Source organism: Anabrus simplex, chromosome 3, assembly GCF_040414725.1.
Source record: "Anabrus simplex isolate iqAnaSimp1 chromosome 3, ASM4041472v1, whole genome shotgun sequence".
NCBI lineage: Eukaryota > Metazoa > Arthropoda > Insecta > Orthoptera > Tettigoniidae > Anabrus > Anabrus simplex.
The window spans coordinates 452,544,475-452,566,643 of record NC_090267.1 but is presented as its reverse complement, the minus strand read 5'-3'; the positions used below and the strand labels follow the sequence as shown (position 1 = coordinate 452,566,643).

The following is a 22,169-nucleotide window of genomic DNA, read 5'->3' as shown; positions in this document are numbered from 1 at the left end:
TTTATACACAGGGCTTACTATAACAACTCTCCATTCATCTGGTATTGCTCCTCTGACCAAACAATATTCAAATGAGTACTTCAGATATGGTACTATATCCCAACCCATTGTCTTTAGTATATCCCCAGAAATCTGATCAATTCCAGCCGCTTTTCTAGTTTTCAACTTTTGTATCTTATTGTAAATGTCATTGTTATCATATGTAAATTTTAATAATTCTTTGGCCTTAGTCTCCTCCTCTGTCTCAACATTATCCTTTTAACCAACAATCTTTACATACTGCTGACTGAATACTTCTGCCTTTTGAGGATCCTCACATACACACTCCCCTTGTTCATTAATTATTCCTGGAATGTCCTTCTTGGAAACTGTTTCTGCCTTAAAATACCTATACATACCCTACCATTTTTCACTAAAATTTGTATGACTGCCAATTATGCTTCCCATCATGTTATCCTTAGCTGCCTTCTTTGCTAGATTCAATTTTCTAGTAAGTTCCTTCATTTTATCCTTACTTCCACAGCCATTTCTAACTCTATTTCTTTCCAGCCTGCACCTCCTTTTTAGTCTCTTTACTCCTCTATTATAATAAGGTGGGTCTTTACCATTCCTTACCACCCTTAAAGGTACAAACCTATTTTCTCATTCCTTAACAATTTCTTTAAACCCATCCCAGAGTCTGTTTACATTTTTATTTACCATTTTCCACCGATCATAGTTACTTTTTAGAAACTGCCTCATGCCTGCTTTATCAGACATATGGTACTGCTTAATAGTACTACTTTTAAGACCTTCCTTTGTATCACATTTATTTTTAACTATGACAAAAACAGCTTCATGATCACTAATACCTTCTATTACTTCAGTTTCCCTATAGAGCTCATCTGGTTTTATCAGCACCACATCCAGGATATTTTTCCCTCTGGTTAGTTCCATCACTTTCTGAATCAGCTGTACTTCCCATATTAACTTATTTGCCATTTGTTGGTCATGCTTCCTGTCGTTCGCATTTCCTTCCCAATTGACATCTGGCAAATTCAGATCTCCCGCTACGATCACATTTCTTTCCATGTCGTTTCCCACATAGCCGACTATTCTATCAAATAATTCTGAATCCGCGTAAGTGCTACCCTTTCCTGGTGTGTACACTCCAAATATATCAAGTTGCCTATTATCTTTAAAAATGCGCCTTGCACCTAGAATTTCATGTGTCTCATCTTTAACTTTTTCGTAGCTTACAAAATCTTCTTTCACCAGAATGAATACTCCCCCTCCCACCATTCCTATCCTATCTCTACGGTACACACTCCAGTGCTGTAAGAAAATTTCTGCATCCATTATATCATTTCTCAGCCATGATTCAACTCCTATTACAATATCTGGTAAATATCTTCTTCTTCTTCGTAGTACCGTATCAGGTCCCCCTGACGTTGGCGATCACTGTGGCGAATGCAGAACTATCTCTTGCTAGGTGGAAAAATCTTTCAACACTGTGAATTCCAGTCCATTCTTTGATGTTTCCAAGCCATGATGTTCACCTCCTCCCGACACCTCTTCGACCCTGTATTTTGCCTTGTACAATCCGCTGTAAGATGAGGTAACGGTCATTTCTAAGGATGTGGCCAAGGTAAGAGATCTTCCGGAGTTTTATTGTTTGAACGAGTTCCTGACTTGCTCTTGGCCTTCTGAGTACTTCTTGGTTCGTTAGTCGTGCCACCCACGAAATCCTGAGCATCCTACGGTGGATCCACATTTCAAAGGCTTCCAAGCGTTGCACTGATATATTCTTGAGAGTCCATGTTTCCACACAATATAGCAAGGCTGACCATATATAGCACTTGACCATCCTCTGTCTAAGTTTTAAATTTAAGTAGTCATTGCAAAAGAAAGATTTCATTTTTGTAAATGTTTTTCGTGCTATTGCTATCCTCTGTTTCACTTCTTTCTCGGGATCAAGTTGTTCAGTGACAATGGCACCCAGATATTTAAAAGTGGTTACTCTCTCAATCTGTCGGTTGTTTAGTTGTAAGATTGCCTCAGCATTGGCACGTCTGCTGAAGATCATGAACTTGGTCTTGTTTACATTTATTTTTAGTCCCATGTCCTCACTTACTGCACTGATATTATTGAGCAGGAGCTGGAGACCTTCAAAATTGTCACACAGGATGACTGTATCATCCGCATATCTTCTGTTGTTAATTATGCCGCCATTTACTTTTATTCCATATTGTTGATTTTCTAAAGCTGTTTTGAAAATTTTATCCGAGTAAAGGTTGAATAACAATGGAGACAAAACACAACCTTGTCTAACTCCTCTTTGGATGGCTATCTCGTTTGTAGTTTGATTTCCGATTCGGACAACGGCCTTTTGTCTCCAGTAAAGGTTTTCAATAATGCGGATATCTTTGCTGTCAGCTCCTATATCCTTTAGGAGTTCTACAAGTTTTGGATGTTGTACTCTGTCAAATGCCTTTTCAAAATCAATGAAACAAGCAAACACTTCTTGCTGTTGATCTAGACTGTTCTGAATTAGGATATTTAGCGCAAACAATGCTTCCCTTGTACCAAACGAATTTCTGAACCCAAACTGTGTTTCGTCGAGGTCTTGTTCACACTTAGTCTTGATTCTGTTATGTATTACACAAAGGAATACTTTAAGTGTGTGGCTCATGAGGCTTATTAGCCTATAATCATTACACTTACATGCCTTTTGCTTCTTTGGCAACGTGATGAATGTAGATAACAGCCAGTCAGATGGGATGTCTCCAGTATTATATATAGTATTGAACAACTTTACCAAGAATTGGATATTGTCTTCGTCAATCATTTTAAGAAGTTCTACAGGGATGTTATCTGGACCTGGTGATTTCTTGCTTTTTGAAACTTTCACAGCATATAGCACTTCTGATTTAAGAATGTCAGGGCCTTCACAATTAGCTCGTTGGTTAGTTTCCTCACCTCTCTGATCACAGAAAAATTCTATCAGATAATTTTCCCAAGTATTTAAAACTTCTTCTTCATTAATAATAGGCCTGTTTGTAGCATCAACCAGTACAGAAAGGTTACGTTTTCTGTACATACCAGCTATTTCCTTTAATTTTCGATGTATATTGAACAGATCATGTTTAGACTGAAAGATTTCCATTTCCACACATTGTTCATTCATCCAGTTCTCTTTCGCAGCACGTATTTCTTTCCTTTTGTGGCGTTGTAATTTTTTGTATTCCTCTGCATCATTTTTTACTAATCTTCATTGATCCATTAGTTCAAGAATATCATCTGTCATTCATTTCTTTTTCTTCATTGGATGTATCTTTTGATCTTTGTTTTGAAGAAGTATCTCTACCCAACTTTTAAACTGATTCCATAAATCATTTGCTGTTTCACAGTTATTGGTATTGATTTCTTTTAAATGCCTATTCCAATCCTGAGCAATTTTCTGCCGAGCTTCACAATTTTGCAGATTAGGTGTATTTAGTACCTTTCTTCTAGGCTTATTCTTCATGATTTTCAGACGAACTCTTACGTTAGCTATCAATGGATTATGATCCGAGGAAATATCTGCACCTGGATATGCTGCGACTCTTTTGATGGAATTTCTGAAACGCTTATTTATCAGAATGTAATCAATTTGGTTCCTTGTTGAGTCAGGATTCTGAGGATCATCTTTAGGAGCTTTCCATGTGTATAAACGACGTTTTGGAAGTTTGAACCATGTATTGGTGAGAACCATTTGATGTTCTGCACAAAATTCGTACAGCTTTTCTCCCCGGTCATTGCAATTATCAAGCCCAAATTTGCCTACCAAGTTGGAATGACGCCCTTGACCAATTTTTGCGTTGTAATCACCCATTGTGACAGTTATTTCATCCTTCTTCAAGTCTTTAAGAACAGTTCCAAGTTGTTCATAGAATGTTTCTACTTCGTCATCGTACTTTTTGTCCGCTGTTGGTGCATATATCTGCAAGATGTTTACGTTAAAAGGTGAGCACGAAAGCTGTAATAACATGATTCGATCAGAGACTGGTACAAAGTTGCTGACATACTTCGTAAGTTCAGAATTTATAAAGATTCCGACTCCATTTCTATGATCTTTATCATTATCTTCGCTACCAGAGTAATAGAATGTACCATCATCACGATGACATTTACCTGCACCCGGCCAGCGAACTTCACTAATTCCCATTAATGGTGTTCTTAATCTAACCATTTCCTTGATAAGATTGTCAAGCTTGCCAGCTGCATAGAGACTTCTGACGTTCCAAGTCCCCACTCTTATTGCGGAATTCACTAATTTGAGCCGGGAGATTCTTAGCACCCCTCGCCCTTTTAAGGGCTGCCCGGGACTAGGGGCCGTTTCTTTCTGATTCCTCTCCATAGTGATTTCCTGGGAATTTATACCAGTGTGGTTTCCCCTTGCCTTCACTGGTGTAGACTCAGCCGCCCCTAACATGGAGAACAGACGCTGTTGGTAGCCGCTCCTAACATGAAGTACAGACGCTACCTGATGGATTCTAGTGGCATTTCCTCCACTAAGGGACCATCACCCTCCTAAGGGAGCTCCTCCGCCATAAGCCGTTGGCTCCTTTAGGGTGTCAGGTTATTTCCCGCCGCCCAACACTCGGCGTTGAGTCGCTGGCTGTACGGTCTACTCCATACCGTAGCAGGATAACCTGGCCAGACAGACCTGGTAAATATATATCTATTAAATTACTTAATTCTATTCCTTTCTTTACAATACTTCTACAGTTCAACACTAACAATTTTATGTCATTCCTACTTGATTTCCAGTTCCCTGTTCCCTTATTACCGCTCCCTAGGCCATCCCGTTTCCCTGAATGTACCTCCCTATTACCCTTCCAAACAAATTTCCTAACTTATACGTACCACTGCCAGGAGAGGTAGAAGTGGAATGTTATGACTTGCTGTGTCAGTCAGGTGAGATAAAGGAGGATACTCTCCTCCACATGGATGGCCTTGCGCCAAGGTGCCAGTGTGCCGTAATGCTGTAATTCATTTTAAATTTGCCATTCTGATTTTAACTTCTCATTTTAATGTAATAATATAAATGGTTTAATTAAGTAAGCTAAGGTAGGTGAAGATACATGTTGTCCTAGACTATATAATATTGTTAATGTCTAGGACAAAACAAATCATATTCAGTATAGTAATAGTGAATAATTGTGAGAGGGAAATGTAAGTCATGTATCAAATTTAATGAATTGTCATAAACGAATGCTCTCTCCCCAGCTTCAGGTGATCCTAAACTGGGAGATGGGAGTATTCTATTCTATTCTATAAATATTACACTATAACATACCTGTAAGAAAAACACATTATTAAACAAGGAATAAAAATACGCACTATTAAACAAAGAATGACATGTTCATTCTTAAAAGAACATGAGATTTTATCAAGTCACAATCGATATTTGGAAATATTTACTGTATGTTTATTTTTTCCAAACACCTATGAATTTGAAATTTGGAACTTATCTTAATGTAGTCATATCATAAGTTGTGAATTTCATTATGATCCATATTGAAAGACTGTAAATTGTGACATACCAGATTGTTTAATTTATTATTGATTATATGTGTGCATATGTCTTCCAATTGGAGCATGGCTGAAGATGGCCCAATGTATATGAGGTCAAAACTAGTCCCAATTTTATGAGACAATATACAAGCTAACGGTATTGAATAGGTGGGCCCTTCTCTACCCTTTGATAGTTAATGAAGTTGTTCTTTGTCTCTACTCCATCATACAGGTCCCAGCTTTTAAGTTATAATACTTGGTTCAGACACCACAAATGACGGATGTATATGTAGGCGAGACTTGAAAGCACAGGAAGGTATCAAATAGGCTTCGTTATGTTAAGTTAGAGTTTTAGAAGCCAGGTGCAGGTTTGCAAGACATTCCCAGGAGCAGACGTGGGCTCCAACCACATTTGGGGGTAATGAAATGTCATCTGAAGTTGAAGAAATTGAAGAAAGAAAGGAATGTAAAGATGGGATCGAGACAGGTTGAAAGAAAAGAGGCCGGGCTGAGTGGCTCAGATGGTTAAGGCGCTGGCCTTCTAACCCCAACTTGGCAGGTTCGATCCTGGCTCAGTCCGGTGGTATTTGAAGGTGCTCAAATACGACAGCCCCATGTCAGTATATTTACTGGCACGTAAAAGAAGTCCTGCGAGACTAAATTCCGGCACCTCGGCGTCTCTGGAGACCTTAAAAAGTAGTTAGTGGGACGTAAAGCAAATAACATTAGAAAGAAAGGAGTGTGAGCAATCATTTTGAAGAACATGTTGTGCAAGGACTAAATAAAAAGGCTGAAAGAAACACAATAGTTGAAGAGTGAACAGTCGTGAAGAATGAGATCAGTAGTGCTGCTGAAGAAAGGTTAGGAAGAAAGGCAAGATCAAATAACAATCAGTGGATAATCTGATTGACAAATGGTGAATATACAAGAATGCAAAAAATTAAGGACAGAAAAGAATACAGGTAATTAAAGAATGAAGTAGATAGAAAGTGCAGGTCATCTAAGAAAGAATGGCTGAAAGAGAAAGGCAAGGATGCTGAAGGTTGTATGGTTGTAGGAAAGGTACATGCTTAATACAGGAAAATCAAGGAAATCTTTGGAGAAAGAAAAACTAGGTGTATGTATATTAAGAGCTCAGGTGGAAATGATCTCAGATACCATCCGGAAGAGGAGAGCCATGTTGTTCGGACATATCTACAGAATGAACCCGGGAAGACTCACCAATCAGACAGCAAGATTTCTTGAGACCATGAAGACTAGAGTGTGCTGATACCAGGAGGTGAAGAAAGACCTGGATGAAATGGGAATACAAGGAACAGGGATGCTTACAAGTCGAGGATCAAGGCCACAGAGAGGTTTCAAGAAAAAGTTAGATCCCATACCCAAGCGCCATGGACAGAAGAAAGGAGAAGATTGTAGAGTGAAAGGACGAAGGAGAACTGGACGAGGATTAAAACCCAGAAACAGATGAAGCTGAATTTGAGTTAACGTGGTCCAAAGTCAGCCAAAGCGAAAAAAGAAGAAGAACAACTCAGATGGAAAACCAGTTCTAGGGAGAGAAGACAAGACAGAAAGATGGCAGGAACATACCCAACAGTTATATCATGGTAAAGAAGTAGATGATATGGTTCTGGAAAAAGGGGCAGTGACCTAGCTGTTAGGCCCCTTTAAACATCATCATCATCATCATCATCATCATCATCATCATCATCATCATCATCATCATCATCATTGGTCCTGGGAAAAGAAGAGGCTGTTGATACTGATGAAATGGAAGACCCAATTTTGAACTCAGAATTTGACAGAGCTTTGAGAGACCTAAATAGGAACAAGGCACCTGGAATTGATGAAATACCTTCAGAATTACTAACTGCCTTAAAAGAAACCAGCATGGGGAGATTATTCCATTTAGTGTGTAAGATGTATGATACAGAAGTAGTGCCATCTGATTTTAGACAGGATGTTGTTATAACTATTCCCAAGAAATCAAGTGCTGACAGGTGTGAAAACTACATACCATTAGTTTCGTATCTCATACTTGCAAAATTTGAACACATATTATTTACAGGAGAATGGAAAGACAAGTTGAAACTGAATTGGGAGAAAATCAGTTTGGCTTCAGAAGAAATGTAGGAACATGCGAAGCAATCATGACTTTACCTCTGATTTAAGATGATTGAATTACGAAAGATCTAGATCTAGATGTAGATCTAGAAAAACATTTGATAATGTTGACTGGACCAAGCTATTTGGGATTCTGAAGGTAATTGGGATCATATACCAGGAAAGAAGAATTGTCTGCAATCTGTACAAAAATCAGTCTGCAATGATATGAATCAAAGGCTGTGAGAAAGAAGCAGCAGCAGTCCAGAAAGGAGTGGTGCAAGGCTGCAGTTTGTCCCCTCACCTTTTAAATGTTTATATAGAACAGACAGTAAAGGAAATCAAAGAGGAATTTGGGAAGGGAATCACAATCCAACGAGTGGAAGTCAAAACTCTGAGATTTGACGATGATATTATTTTATCTGAGTCTGCAGAAGATCTGGAGAAGTTACTGAATGGTATGGACACAGTCAATCAATCAATCAATCAATACTGATCTGCATTTAGGGCAGTCGCCCAGGTGGCAGATTCCCTATCTGTTGCTTTCTTCTTGGTGAAGGAGTACAATATGAAAAGAAACAAAATCCAAAATGAAAGTAATGGCAGTGCAGTCGAATGAAGTCAGGTGATGCAGGAAATATTAGAATAGGAAATGAAATTTTAAAGGAAGTAGATGAATATTGTTACTAATGATGCAGAAGTAAGGACATAAAATATTCACTTCAAACATTGATATAGGAATTAGAAAGACATTTTGTAAAGACGTTCGCCTGGAGCATAGCAATGTATGAAAGTTAATCATGTACAATAACTAACTCAGAAAGAAAGTAGAAGCTTTTGAAATGTGGTGTTACAGAAGAATGCTGATGGTGAGATGGGTAGATTGAATCATGAATGAAGAACTGAATCAAATTGGTGAGAGGAGAACAGTTCGTCAAAATTTGACCAGCAGAAGAGACAGAATGATAGGACACATCTTAAGACACCCGAGACTTATTCAGTTAGATTTTGAGGGAACTGTAGGGGGTAAAAGCGGCAGAGGTAGACCAAGGTATGAATATGACAAACAGATTAGAGTAGATGTAGGATGCAATAGTTGCATAGAAATTAAGAGGTTAGCACAGGATAGGGTGGCATGGAGAGCCACATCAAACCAGTCTATGAACTGATGACCCAAACAACAACGGCATTCCAAAATTACATATACAGCTTTATATAACTGATCATAGAGGGCAAGATAGAAGAAAAACATTGACTGCAAAGATCGTAGATGTAGAACCTCCAACAGTGGTTCAACATTCATGAAACGGCAACTCTATTCGAGAAACACAAAATAGAAAATCTTACTGTGTGATGGTTGCCAACCTTCTCCGATGAGTCAGCACCAGAAGAAGGGAAAAAAAAAAGAAAAAAGAGAGGAAATAAACTGATGTATTTCTAGGTGAACCAATCCTGCCTTTTCTAGGGTACCTATAATTAACTCCAGTTGTACCTAAAACTCTTTGACCTGTTTTCCATATATTATTGGTTAACACACCCACCTAGAAAGGGGATATTTTACTTTGAGTTCATAGGGCAAACACATCTTTATCTCTTTTCATGTAGATAGTGGTTTGCACTTTTGTACTCCAGTTGCAAGATCAAAAAAGGTATTTGCAGTGAGAGCAAGGCATAAAAGCTTCATTACTTATCAAACTCTTTAGAGTCCATCTGACTTCTTTCATGTTTGCATGTAGGTTTTGTACAGTCATCTTGAGACTGGAACTTTAGGACATGTGCTCAGTATTTGTTTCAAGAGAGCATTGCAAAGAAATAGCTGCCATCACAGGGTTAGATCTGCTCTGTCTTTAGCATTAGGAGAAATGAAGTGGCAAGTTTACAAAGAAGTTCACTGTGAGTCTTGTACGGGTTCTAATAGAAGAGCCGACATCATTGCCATTCACCCAAAGAAAGCACTCTGCTTTAGTGTTAGATCCAACTACAGGGTGGCGCACGAATAGTTGACACATTTAATTTTAGAATAACAACTTTATTTTTCACAGAACACTAATGCAATTTTAGACACAGGCAGCTTGGAACCTGGAAATACATTTCACAATATCACATGTTCAATGTGGTCTCCACTTTGGCGGATAACCTCTTCGAGACCAGTACGCATGTTTCTGACGACTTTGTGGCGCATGTCTTTATGAATTTCACTGGAGAGCTGCACAAACCGAGCACTCATTTCCATGCGGCTTTAAGGTCTTGAAGAGAATTCACAGGCTTCATCAGAGAACCAAGTGTTAAACAGTATTTCATGTTTATCTTGAGTTCATAAGGTGTACTGCTAACTCTTCTGCCTGTGAAGAGCTGTTAGCTTGTGTAGCACAGACATTTCGTACGGGTACAATTGAAGGTACCCAGGTAACATTCTTTGAACTGAATGGGGTGGTATTTCACTCTCTCTTGCAGCCCCCCCGTGTTGACTTGTTTGGGCTGCGCTGCATGGCGACCCTCAGGAGACTGAACTGCTGGTGCACGTTGTCGCTTTTCTTCCTTCACACTGCCTTGTCCTTCAAAAGTTTCTGTATAAGCGAAGGGTGGTGTTCCTTGCTGGTGCCCACCTAGTCTGAAATACAGCACGAAATTTTTTTTGTGTTGCCGTAACACATTTTGATTCTCAATAAAAGATAACTGTTTTGGCGCGCTGCAGAACTGAGAGTTGGCCGTGGTCGGCCATGGAAGAAAGCTCACTGGAATGGAGGAATTTGGAGACAAAGCAGCAGTGTCACCTCTACAGATATTTCCATGAAACGGGGAAGGCGTGCGCGAAATTTTAACAACATAGTACATAAGTTGCATTTTATATTTGCTTTTCAAAACTATTTGTGCGCCACCCTGTATATGTTTTGAAAGAGACATTGAACAGGCAGTTGAGGTTGGTTCAGAAAAGAAAGATATTTACGAACTCTACCTCCCATATCTAAGTGAACATTACAACATCCTACTTAACAATTGCTGGGTTAAAGGATTGTTACTTGGTAGCAACAGAGATATTACAGAATACACCTAGAATATTTTGATAGGGGTAGGTATCCCCTGAAATATCAAAACAGGCATTATCAAAGAGTTGTTAAGCATTCTGCACCACCACCTCTATTTTTCATGACTGTTAATCTATTTCATTTTGTGTAACAATTACCCTATGAAATTGTTGCATTTTCTTGCCATGAAGTGTAAGTTTTAATCATGTCCAAACAGGTCTTTTATTTGTGTATATGAATAATTGATTTTTTTAAAACATTTAACATTACGTCTCCGGGCGTTTCTGTAAAACTCAGGATCCTTGTGGTCAAATACAATAGATGTGCTGATGTTTTTATGAACAAATGTGTTATTTATATTCTTTTTTTTTCCATACACTAGAACATGGATGTATCTGGAACCAATCTTTGCCAGTCCAGATATTAACCGACAGCTGCCTGTAGAGGGTAAGAGATACTCTTCAATGGAACGCACATGGAGAAGAATAATGAAAGGAGCACTTGAACAACCAAAGGTAAAAAGGCTTTTATGCATTAACCTATACATTAACATTTGCATTTCAATATTAATAAATGTAAAACAATGAGTTTCACTCAACGAAAATCTAGCATCAAATATCAATACGAAATCGAGAGTAAACCACTATGCATAGTTAGTGAAGAACGTGATCTAGGTGTTACATTTACCTGTGACCTAAATTTTAAAACTCATATAGAATATATTATCAGCAAAGCTCACAAATGTATGGGACTTGTCAGGAATTCCTTAAGTGTTTCTAAAAAAACAAACCCCATGGCGCAAGAGCACCAAGCTCACCAAGCAGCCGCTGCTGTGTCGAAGGCCTGCAGATTTCAAAATGAATCCTCTCGGTCACTATTCTTTGCTTTCTAGACTGGGGCAGCCATCTCACAGTCAGATAGCTCCTCCATTGTAATCATGTAGGCTGAGTGGACTTCAAACTACAAATAAACCTGCGACATTCAAAAGCAGCCACACAAAACGTTGTTCAACTATTCATAAAATTACAAATTGACATAGCATTCTTACAAGAACCTCACATCTTCGAGAACAAACCCATAGAAATTCAAACTACATATAAACTACTTATAAACTACTGTTTGCTGGAAAAAGAAAATGTAGGGCTGTTATCATTGTGCTAAACAATTCATTCAATGCTCTGATCATCAAACAGTTATGTGATGAATATGTAACCATAGTTGAAATCAGAAGAGTGTCCTTAAATCTGATTACAGCAAGTTTTTACTTTGATATTCAGCAAAATATTGAAACTGATATGACTAAAATAAAAAAGGTTTTGGGTTTTGCTAAAGGAAGAGGTGTAGTAGCAAAAATAGATAGCAACTCAAGGTCATGTCCTTTGGTTTGACATGTTAACTAACATCAGAGGGAGAACACTAGAGGATTTTCTGATAGAAAACCAGTTATATATTATGAATGAAGACAATGGTTCACCAACACTTCACTCTAGCAGAGATTCCAGCAATGCCGACTTAACAATATGTAATAAACATATTATGAAAGAAATACTGAATTGGGACTGTGCCAAAGAAGAGAGTTGCTCTAACCATAGTATCATTACATTTACAATAGGTCTGTAACAAGCTTCACTCATCGAGGAATCAGGTATGTGGAAAAAAAAAAAAAAAAAAAAGATGATTACAAAATTTTCAATAAAATCTCGCAAATGTGGTAAGAGAACAGAACAACTGCAGAGCAGAAGATTTCAGTCAGCTGGACGAGGAATTACAGCTCTTAGTTTTCGAACAGCCAGACACAGAAGATAAGACAAAGACAAAGACAAAGTCACCTCCGTATAGGCCATGAAGGCCCTTGGAGGAGTGGAAGGTAAAGGCTTCCACCATTGTTAACCGCGGCACGTGATGGGGTAGAGTGGTTAGCTCTATGCCCGGCCGCCTTTGCCCCCAGGAATTAACATGGTACTCATTTTTGGTGCAGGCTGAGTGAACCTCAGGGCCATATGCACCTCCGGAAGTGGAAATCTTGTTTCTTAAATTTTACGACTTCCTGACGGGGATTCGAACCCACGTCCTTCCGGGCGAACCGAGCACGCCTTTACCGCCTCGGCCAGGCAGCCCCTAGACACAGAAGAAACCATCAACAAATTCCAGTTCACCATTACAACTTGCTACAAATCTTTTAAAATTCGCACACCTTCAACAAGAGCAATTAATGGCAAATCAGTTCCCTGATGGACTATGGAACTGACAGTAATGAGGAAGAAAGTTAATGCTCAAAGAAGAAGATTCCAGAGAACATCAGGAAATGACAAATTGCACCGACAGAGGAAATTACAATATTATGAAATAAAACAGCAATATCAGAATGCCATTAGACAGGAGAAAACAAAATCTTGGAAAGAGTTCTGTAATGTTACCACATCTTCTAATCCATGGAATGCTGTGTACAAATTAGCAGTCAGAGAAAAAAAGTACATCTACACTCTGTCCACACTTAAGAAAGCAGATGGGACCTATACAACAGGTCTAGCTGACACAATGAGTTAAATGAATCATTTTACTCCTGCAGACAGTGGCTGTGGACACAGTGAAAACCACAGAAGCATCAGAATGAAAATAATGCAACCACCTAACACAGGTGATGACAGGTCATTTACAAAAGAAGAAATAAGGGCAAGAATTGAGAGTACAGATTGCAAAAAGGCTCCAAGAGAGGACGGGGTGACAAGCGATATATTGCTACCTATTTTCACCATAGTACCCTTGTATATGATTGCACTGTACAACAAATACCTAGAAAAAATACCTAGGAATATTTCCTAAAAATTGGAAGGAAGCCAAAATTATCCCAATAATTACGCCAGGTAAGGAAAACTTAGAAGATGTAAGCAAATATCGACTACTCAGCTTATTAAATATAATTATGAAGGTGTTAGAGAAACAGTTTATAAACAGATTGATGCATCACTTAAACTTGAATAATATGCTACGCGGCAATCAGTTTGGGTTCAGGCCTTAATCCGGCATAGTGGACACAGATGGCCATCAAGGACTATATAGAGGAGTCACTGAAAAATAAGGACAGCATCACTGTGATCAGCTTAGACGTAGAAGGTGCCTTTGATAGTGCCTGGTGGCCTGGGATTCTTAATGCCTTAAAGGAATTTCGTTGTCCTAAGAACCTCTACTGCTTGAGATAAAAATTGATATTTTGGTCATTTTGACAAAAAAAAATTTATGGTTGAAATTGAAAGGATTGAGTTTCTTCTTTCTTGTCACGGACTTATTCCATTGAATTCAAACAATGGGTGTGGCATCTGCTTTGCTTTCATTTTCCCACCAATTATAATTTTACATATTATTCTCATTTTTCTCCCATAATATTCTGCCAAATGTAATAAAATTTGTATGGTATATGTATCACAGCTATATTAGGAAACCTGTATGTAGAACTTTTCATTGAAGAATTTTTTCAAGTAGTAGGGATCTTTAAATGCAAAATTTTAGAACATAAAAATTACACAAACTTTAGTACTATGTATAGAGCCTCTGTGGCTCAGGCGGCAGCATGCTGTCCTCTCACTGCTGGCTTCCATAGTTCAAATCCCAGTCACTCCATGTGAGATTTGTGTTGAACAAAGTGGAGGAAGGACAGGTTTTTCTCCGGGTACTCTGGATCTGTCATTCATTAATCATTGCCCCAGAGGAATGCAACAGGCTTCGGCAGCCGGCGTAATTCCTATCTTCGCCACTAGATGGGGCTTCATTCATTGCATTCCTGATCCGGTTGAATGACTGGAAACAGGCTCAGTACAATGTATCTCCTTATATAAATTATGTATAGAAAAATCAATACACAGTGCTTTTTAAAGGAGTATTATTGACCTAATCCTAGCTTTTCATAAACATTTCAATTAAATGTCATGAAAAAATGGAATTAAAAAGTCACAAAATGTTTTCAAATTTAAAAAAATAATAAGTGTTTTATATGAAGTAAATTTTCATGATATTCCTACTTTTATTTATGTGAAATTCCTACAAAGTTTCATGAAAATCTATGCGTTAGGAAAGGACATCTATTTATCTCCAGACTGTCCCCTTAAGTGAGAGAAGATGTACAATAACCATTAGCTGATTAGAGATAGAAAGGTATGTAAGCAGAGCCGTTTCACGTGTAATCATAATCAATTAGATCGCCAACCTTCGGAGGGAGATGACGTCATAAGAAGAAGAAGAAGAAGAAGAAGAAGAAGAAGAAGGAGACACTAAAGTGATGCTTTTGCAGATGATGTCTTGGTCCTGATTAGACATGACAACACACTGCAAATTGAAAACAAGGCCAATATGGAAATGTTGAAAATCTCCAATTGGGTCAAAGTAAATGAACTATCTTTCAACATAAATAAAACTCAAGTAATGCTGGTGTCTAGGAAAAGACAGAAAAAACACAGATTTTAAGCATGTATCTCAACAATGTCAAAATAAAATAGACTAATTTAATGAAATATTTGGGGATATTAATCGACAGCAGGTTCAGATTCAATAGTTATGTACAACTTGTATCTGAAAAGTCTACGAAAATTATACACGTCTTGTCAAAGTCAGCTAAAATTAATTGGGAATTGCATTCTGATGTAATGAGTATCATTTACAAAGGAACAATACTTACATTACTCTCGCATGGAGTTCCTGTTTGGGTAGATGCCTTAAATGCAAAGAGGGTAGTACATATTAAAATTACAAAAGCCTCCAGAATGACATCACTTGAAGCATTATGCATACTAGCTGGAATGACTCCAGTTAATATTAAACTTCTGGAAATTGCAAATTATTACATTATAATTAAAGGAAGAATTAAATACATGAGAGATACCATTGAAATTGACTCTACAAAGAATTACAAAATTTGGCCTCACCCAGGTGAATACGTAATGATACAAGACAAAAAGGAAGAAGTACTGTATACAGTCCAGATGTACACAGATGGCAGAAAAACCGAGTCTGGTGTTGGGTCTCGAATAGCTATATATATTAACTCTGAACTAACTCACCAACTTAGGTTCAAATTTTACACTGCCGGAAAAAAAAAAAAAAAAAAAATTAGTACACCCTCTTTGAGTTTTCCAATTTACTCAAGATTTAGTGTTGAAACAGTGCATATGGAGTACATTAAATTATTACATTTACAGATCAATAGCTCAAGCAGTACTGAGGTACCAGGTGTCGATCCATGCCGAAACATCCATATTAGTACATGGTATATCCTCCATGGGCGGCAATGTAGGTTCTGATTCTGGCATCTGTTCAATCATAAAGATGGAGAATACTCTCTCATCATCATCATCATAGGTTGTTTTGCCATTTGGCAGGTCCAATCATGGCTGTGACCTCCATATCTCTCGATCTTGTGCCATTTTCTTCACTTCTACATAATCTTCCTTTCTTTTTCTAATGCTGTCTAATAACTGATATCGTCTCCTTCCTCTTCCTTTCATCATCCGTTCAATTGCTACTTGTAGTAAGGTGTTGTGTCTTAGATTATGCTCTATCCAATTTTTCTTCCTATTTTGGATTATGGTCATCATGCTCCTCACTTCTCCCACCCTCTTTAGAACTTCCTCATTTGATATTTTATCTTCCCACTTTACACCTTCAATTTCTTCGCCAAATCCACATCTCAAATGCCTCTATTCTTCTCTGTTCTTCCTTCCTTAATGTCCATGTTTCAGCGCCATATAGAGCTATACTCCATATGTAACACCTTGCAAGCCTCTTCCTCAGATCTTTCTCTAGTGGGCCACAAAACTGTCTGACCTGTTCACGTAGTTCTGCAAGAATTATGGGTTGAGGGGTCGCACGTGTCACTTGTCGTCCCATTATATTCCACACGTGCTCAATGGGAGATAAGTCCAGAGATTGTGCTAGCCAGGGAAGTTTCTGCACGTCTTACAGAGCACGTTGAGTTTCACATGCAGTGTGTGGGCAAGCATTATCCTGTTAGAACAACACATCGCCTTGCTGTTGCAACAAGGGCAAAAGAACGGGTCTTACAAGATTTCTACGTACTGAGGGCTGGTTAGCGTTCCTTGCACAAACACCAAAGGTGAAGGAGAGTTGTAGCTTATCGCACCCCAGACCATAAGGCCTGGGGTGGGGCCAGTGTGTCTTGGACGAATGCACTCTGCGAGACAGCGCTCACCAGATCTACATCGTACGCACAAACGACCATCAGTTGCATGCAGGCAGAATCTGCTTTCGTCACTGAAGACCACGGCCCACCATTACATCTTTTAAGCGATCCTCTGATGGCACCAGTCAAGCCATGCACAACATTCCTGTGGTGTGAGTGGAAGACGGGCTAGAGGTGTGCGTGCCTGTAGTCCCACTGCTAGTAGCTGGTTGGCAACAGTTCATATTTACACTTCTGGGCTCACAAAGCCTCTTATCTGTGCTGTGGTAGCTGTACGATCTGCCACTGCTGCCCTTACAGTATGATGATCTTGGTGGACGTCTGTGCTGCATGGACGTCTAGAACCTCGTCTACGTGTGTGAGAATGTTCACGTGACCATTGCAACCAGCATCATTGCACAACTGACGGAGCACATCCAACTTATGTGGCAATTCTCTGAAAGGACTCCCGCGCCAATTGGAAGGCCTCAATTTGACCCCTGTCAAACTCGCTCAGTTGGTTGTAGGAAGCATGAGTGCGTCTCTGTGGCATGGCACCTGTTTGCTTCACACGTTCACACCGCACTGTGCCTTATAGCTGTAAACATTCCCTATTAAAGGGTACATGCAGATGGTGCACTGGCAGCATGTCACTACGCTATCTGTTGGCGGACGACGGTGAAACCATTATCAGTACATCTACTGTCCCCCAGGTGGCATCTGCCATCATTGGATCAAAATCGATGTCGTCTTTCCAGGTGCACTGTTTTTTTTTTCCTGGCAGTGTATAACAGATGCTCAAACAGTCAAGCTGAGCAAGTTGCGGTACTGAAGGCCCTTGAGAAGTTACAAGACATAGACAGTTTACATGAAAACTTTGCTGTAAAACACACTAACAGTAAAATAATTTTGGATCTTTTATGAAACAAACTGCATGCACAATACATTGATAGAAGAAATACAAAGTATTTTACAATATCTTCAGCAAGAAAACTGAATTATACATTTTACATGGATCAAGGCTCATGTTGGCAATGAAGAAAACGAGCTTGCAGACCATCTGGCCAAAACAAGCTGCAAACAACTTGGACTTAGAAGGGGTTTACAATCGAACACTTATCTGTTCAATCATACAAGACCTGAGGGAGGAGACCATTTAATTGTGGGAGAGCGAGTGGGAAAATACTACAAACGGAAGCATAACAAAATCATCTATATATTTAAAAAAATTATGAAAAATAAAGTCAGTCAGTCCGGCCATTCTATCCGGTCGATTTCCTTCATTTAAAAAAAAATGAAAGGTATTCATGCACAGATTTGTCATCAGGTACTATAAATCACTTAACTTCCGCCTTCCTCAAATAATTTGATTTTTCAATTTTTTGTCTCTTTGAAGCAGTCGTATCTTTGGTTCTAATTGAGGTATGGAGTTCATTTCAGCCTAAGAATACTCAGCTCTTAACTATTCAAATTGTATGATTATGAGGAAAGTTATGAGTGCACATGCAATTTGACGTCTCATTTCTTCAACATTTTTTCTCATTGAAGCAATCATATATTTTGTTCTAATTGAGATACGCAGTTCGTTTTGGTGTAAAACACTCAGTGGATCAAGCGCTTTCTTTTGAGGTAATAACTACTTAAAGTGGTAGATTCTGAGAAAAGTTATGAGTACATTTGTCTCCATGACGAAGATCATTGAAGGACTTTTTAACAGTTCGGCACGTAGTGTTGTTCCAAGGAACGTTTAATTCAATTTCTTTGTGTGATGTATTTTCAAGTGTTTTGTTGACACAATATTACATTCTATTACCATAGCAGATCATGTGCTTTACTTTGTTAACTCGAAACTTTGCAAATACATCTGTGAGGATAGTAATGAACAACACCATACTTTGTACATTGTGGGCGGAGCCAGCGGGAAACTGCTGGTTAGAAGAAAATTAAACTAAACCTAAGTCATAATATGACAGCTATGACAACAGGCCACTTCTTTAGGTTCAAAATAACAGAAGACCCTGCATGTGTGTTTGTGGTGAAACAAATCAAATCATCAGACAGTCGACCATATTCTTTGGGAGTGTTACTCAGCTCTGAGAGAGGTGAACTTCATAGAAGTGTTATAAATGTAATTCAAGAAAGATGTTGGTTTGAAATCTGCTTCAAGGGACAAGCATACAACAGCAGTTGAAGAAAAACAGACATCACAATGATGTGGGCCACTGGTCGGTAGAGAGATACGAACTCATGGACAAACACCTACAGGATTTTTATAGATTTGTAAACAAAATAAATTTTGATATCTTACAAGAACATATAGCAGTTGAGTGTAATATTAACAAAAGTCATATGAAAATAATTCTATGTAGGGTATTAATTAGTACTGTCATTATGTATATACAAGCATGTAATAATACTTTTTGTAATGGAGCATGCTTTTAATAAATGATTTTAAAAAAAGAATACCTACATACATATATGCATACATACTGTACATCTTCATTATAGACTGTTATGCCCTTGACATTCAGTCTGCAAACCTCTGTGAATTGGGTAAGTGCCTTCACAATCATCTATTTGTAACTAGCTCTGTAGCCTTGTTTGTTTCCACATCTCATATCATAAAAACATTAGAAACTGGAGAATTTTTAAAAAGTCATTAATTGAAGAGTTTGATATCAAGATAAAAACTGCAGAAATACACAGATTGCTGAATAGGTACACAGAGTAAAAAGAGGAATTGCTTCAAGAATACTTGCTTGTAATGAATGCTAGCTCATAGCTGCACACTCCTAACCGCATAGCAAAATGATTTTATATAGAGCTAAGTTTGTTTTATTGATTTTAAGGAAAAGCTATGAAACTATGAATGCATTGTTGACAGAAGAAGCATGAACGTTTTCAAGAAAGATGTTGGTTTGAAATCTGCTTCAAGGGACAAGCATGCAACAGCGGTTGAAGAAAAACAGAGATCACAATGATGTTTTAATTGTGGAGAAGTTGGCCATAAGTCAATAAACTGTAGGAACAAGAATTAGGGTTATGAAATGTTTCAGAGGCAATAAATTTGGATATAAGTCAGCAGACTGTAAATCTTTTCACATTCTGACCATTTCAAGTTTGTTTTTGAAAGGCTTAATAACGCACACATCAAGCAGTTGAAAACAGGCTTGGTAATGATAAGTTAGTACAGTTAACTCTATGGACAGTACAGCGCCTTCACTTTTGAGCACAAATATAAGAATTGCCAATACCATAATCAATGCCATGGTAGATACAGGCAGTAGCGTTACTTTGATTGAGAAGACATTTATAACAAATTTGGAGCTTCTCATCTCAGAAGAAATGATCTGGTCCTAAGAGGGTTCAGAAAGAACTATATTATTTTCCCTCTTGGTTATTTTCATGCAAACATCTTTGTTCAGAATGAAGGATAAAACTTGTTTGAGAATGCAGCAAGGTAGAAGAACTCAAAAGGAAACACAACTCCTTCAAGATGCATGTAAAGGGCAAGCAGCTGGCCTGTATAGTACCAGAGGTGGCAGCCTTTTCACAGATAACAATGGCAAAATCCTGTCGAGCATGAAGATAAATTAAGACAAGGGAAAGAGTATGAGGGCTGTCAATAAAGTAGAGGCAACGTAGTCCAGACATTCGCAGGAGATCGGACGTGCACAAACAGGATATGGGTGTGGGACAAATATTTCAGGTTCTGTATGGGAATCAACATAAATATCATTGGAATGAGAGTGCAGATTTGCACTGCATAGGTTGGCTATCCATTCCTCAAGATCAGTTTGACATCGTGAGTCATCTCATTTCCTTAGAACATCGATGGACTGTCTGGAAGTTATTGATAGAGGTTGTTCTCAGTCATCAAACAGTGTGGCACATACTGATGAAATGAAGAAAACTGCATCCTGTTGGGTTCCACATATACTCACCGACATACGGAAATGGCACTGGTATGCATTGGCTGGCATCCACTTGGGCAGATACCTCAATGAAGGAGATGAATTTCTGCAGTGTACGCATGTTGTCGCCATTGATGAGACATGGGCATGAGGCTATGAGGATGAATTAAAGCACTAATTGAATGAATGGCATCACCCTGGTTCCCCACGTCCACAGAAATTTCTGCAGGAACCCAGCTGGGTGATGCTAATGCTGATTGTGGCATACGACTACGAGGGTGTTTTTCTTACGCGTGCTGTACCTGACGGACAAACTGTCAACAGTGACTATTATTGCTGATTTCCGGAGCAATATCTCTGTCTGGCTATGTGGCACAAACATCCACATTTATTGCGGGACGATCATCCTACAATTTGCATGACAATGCACGTTGTCATGTCGCTAACAATGTCAAGCTCTTATTGGAACGGTGGCATTGGGAGGTCTTGAAACACCCTCTGTACTCACCAGACATGAGTCCTTGTGTCTTTGACCTGTTTCCAAAGTTGAAGGAACCCCTTCGAGGCTGCTGATTTCCTGACATGGCAACTGTACCCCATGCAGTAGAGCACTCCATCACTGTCATCAACAGAGAACGCCTTGTCAACTGTCCCCAATGGCTTTCTGACATTTGGAAAAAGTAATAGACTTTGCAGGTGACTACACTGATGGATTGTAATGCAGTTTTACTCATTAGTTCATTAAATATTGAGTTCTGTCAATATTACCACTACTTTATTTATGGCCCTCGTATATTGAGCATATTCCCGGCCATGTCGGGGATTTTAACCTTCATTGGTTAATTCCAATGGCTCGGGGGCTGGGTGTTTGTGCTGTCCTCAACATCCCTGCAACTCACACACCACACATAACACTATCCTCCACCACAATAACATGCAGTTACCTACACATGGCAGATGCCGCCCACCCTCATCGGAGGGTCTGCCTTACAAGGGCTGCACCCGGCTAGAAATAGCCACACGACATTATTATTATCTTAGGGGTGGCTATCAACAGCATTTGTATCTCAGGTTAGGGGCGGCTGAACAGAAACCAGAGAAGGCAATGGGAAACCACTCTGGTTATATTTTCCTCAGGATGTCAGTATAGACAGAGTTAATCAAGCAGAGGTCCTAGTCCTGGGCAGCCCTTAAATGGGCAGGGGGTGCTAAGAATCTCCCAGTTCAATGAAGTGACATTTAACATGAGATTAGCTACATGGAATGTGAGGAGTTTGCTCATGACTGGCAAACTGGACAATACAATTAAAGAAATGAGAAGGTTAATGATTGATGTTCTTGGGGTAAGTGAATTAAGATGGCCAGGCAGAGGTACATGCAAAAGAGATGATGGGAATTTATATTACTCTGGTAGTCCTG

The 22,169-nt window shown here is 38.9% G+C and overlaps 1 protein-coding gene across 1 annotated transcript in view; it reads left to right on the top strand.

Moving 5' to 3' along the window:
• Nucleotides 1-22,169, top strand: part of LOC136866855 (dynein axonemal heavy chain 1-like) — a 197,192-nt gene that overhangs the window by 45,056 nt on the left and 129,967 nt on the right. The window contains exon 6 of the mRNA XM_068226866.1: nt 11,050-11,182. Coding sequence (XP_068082967.1) covers nt 11,050-11,182 — 133 coding nt within the window. The remainder of the gene's footprint in view (nt 1-11,049; nt 11,183-22,169) is intronic.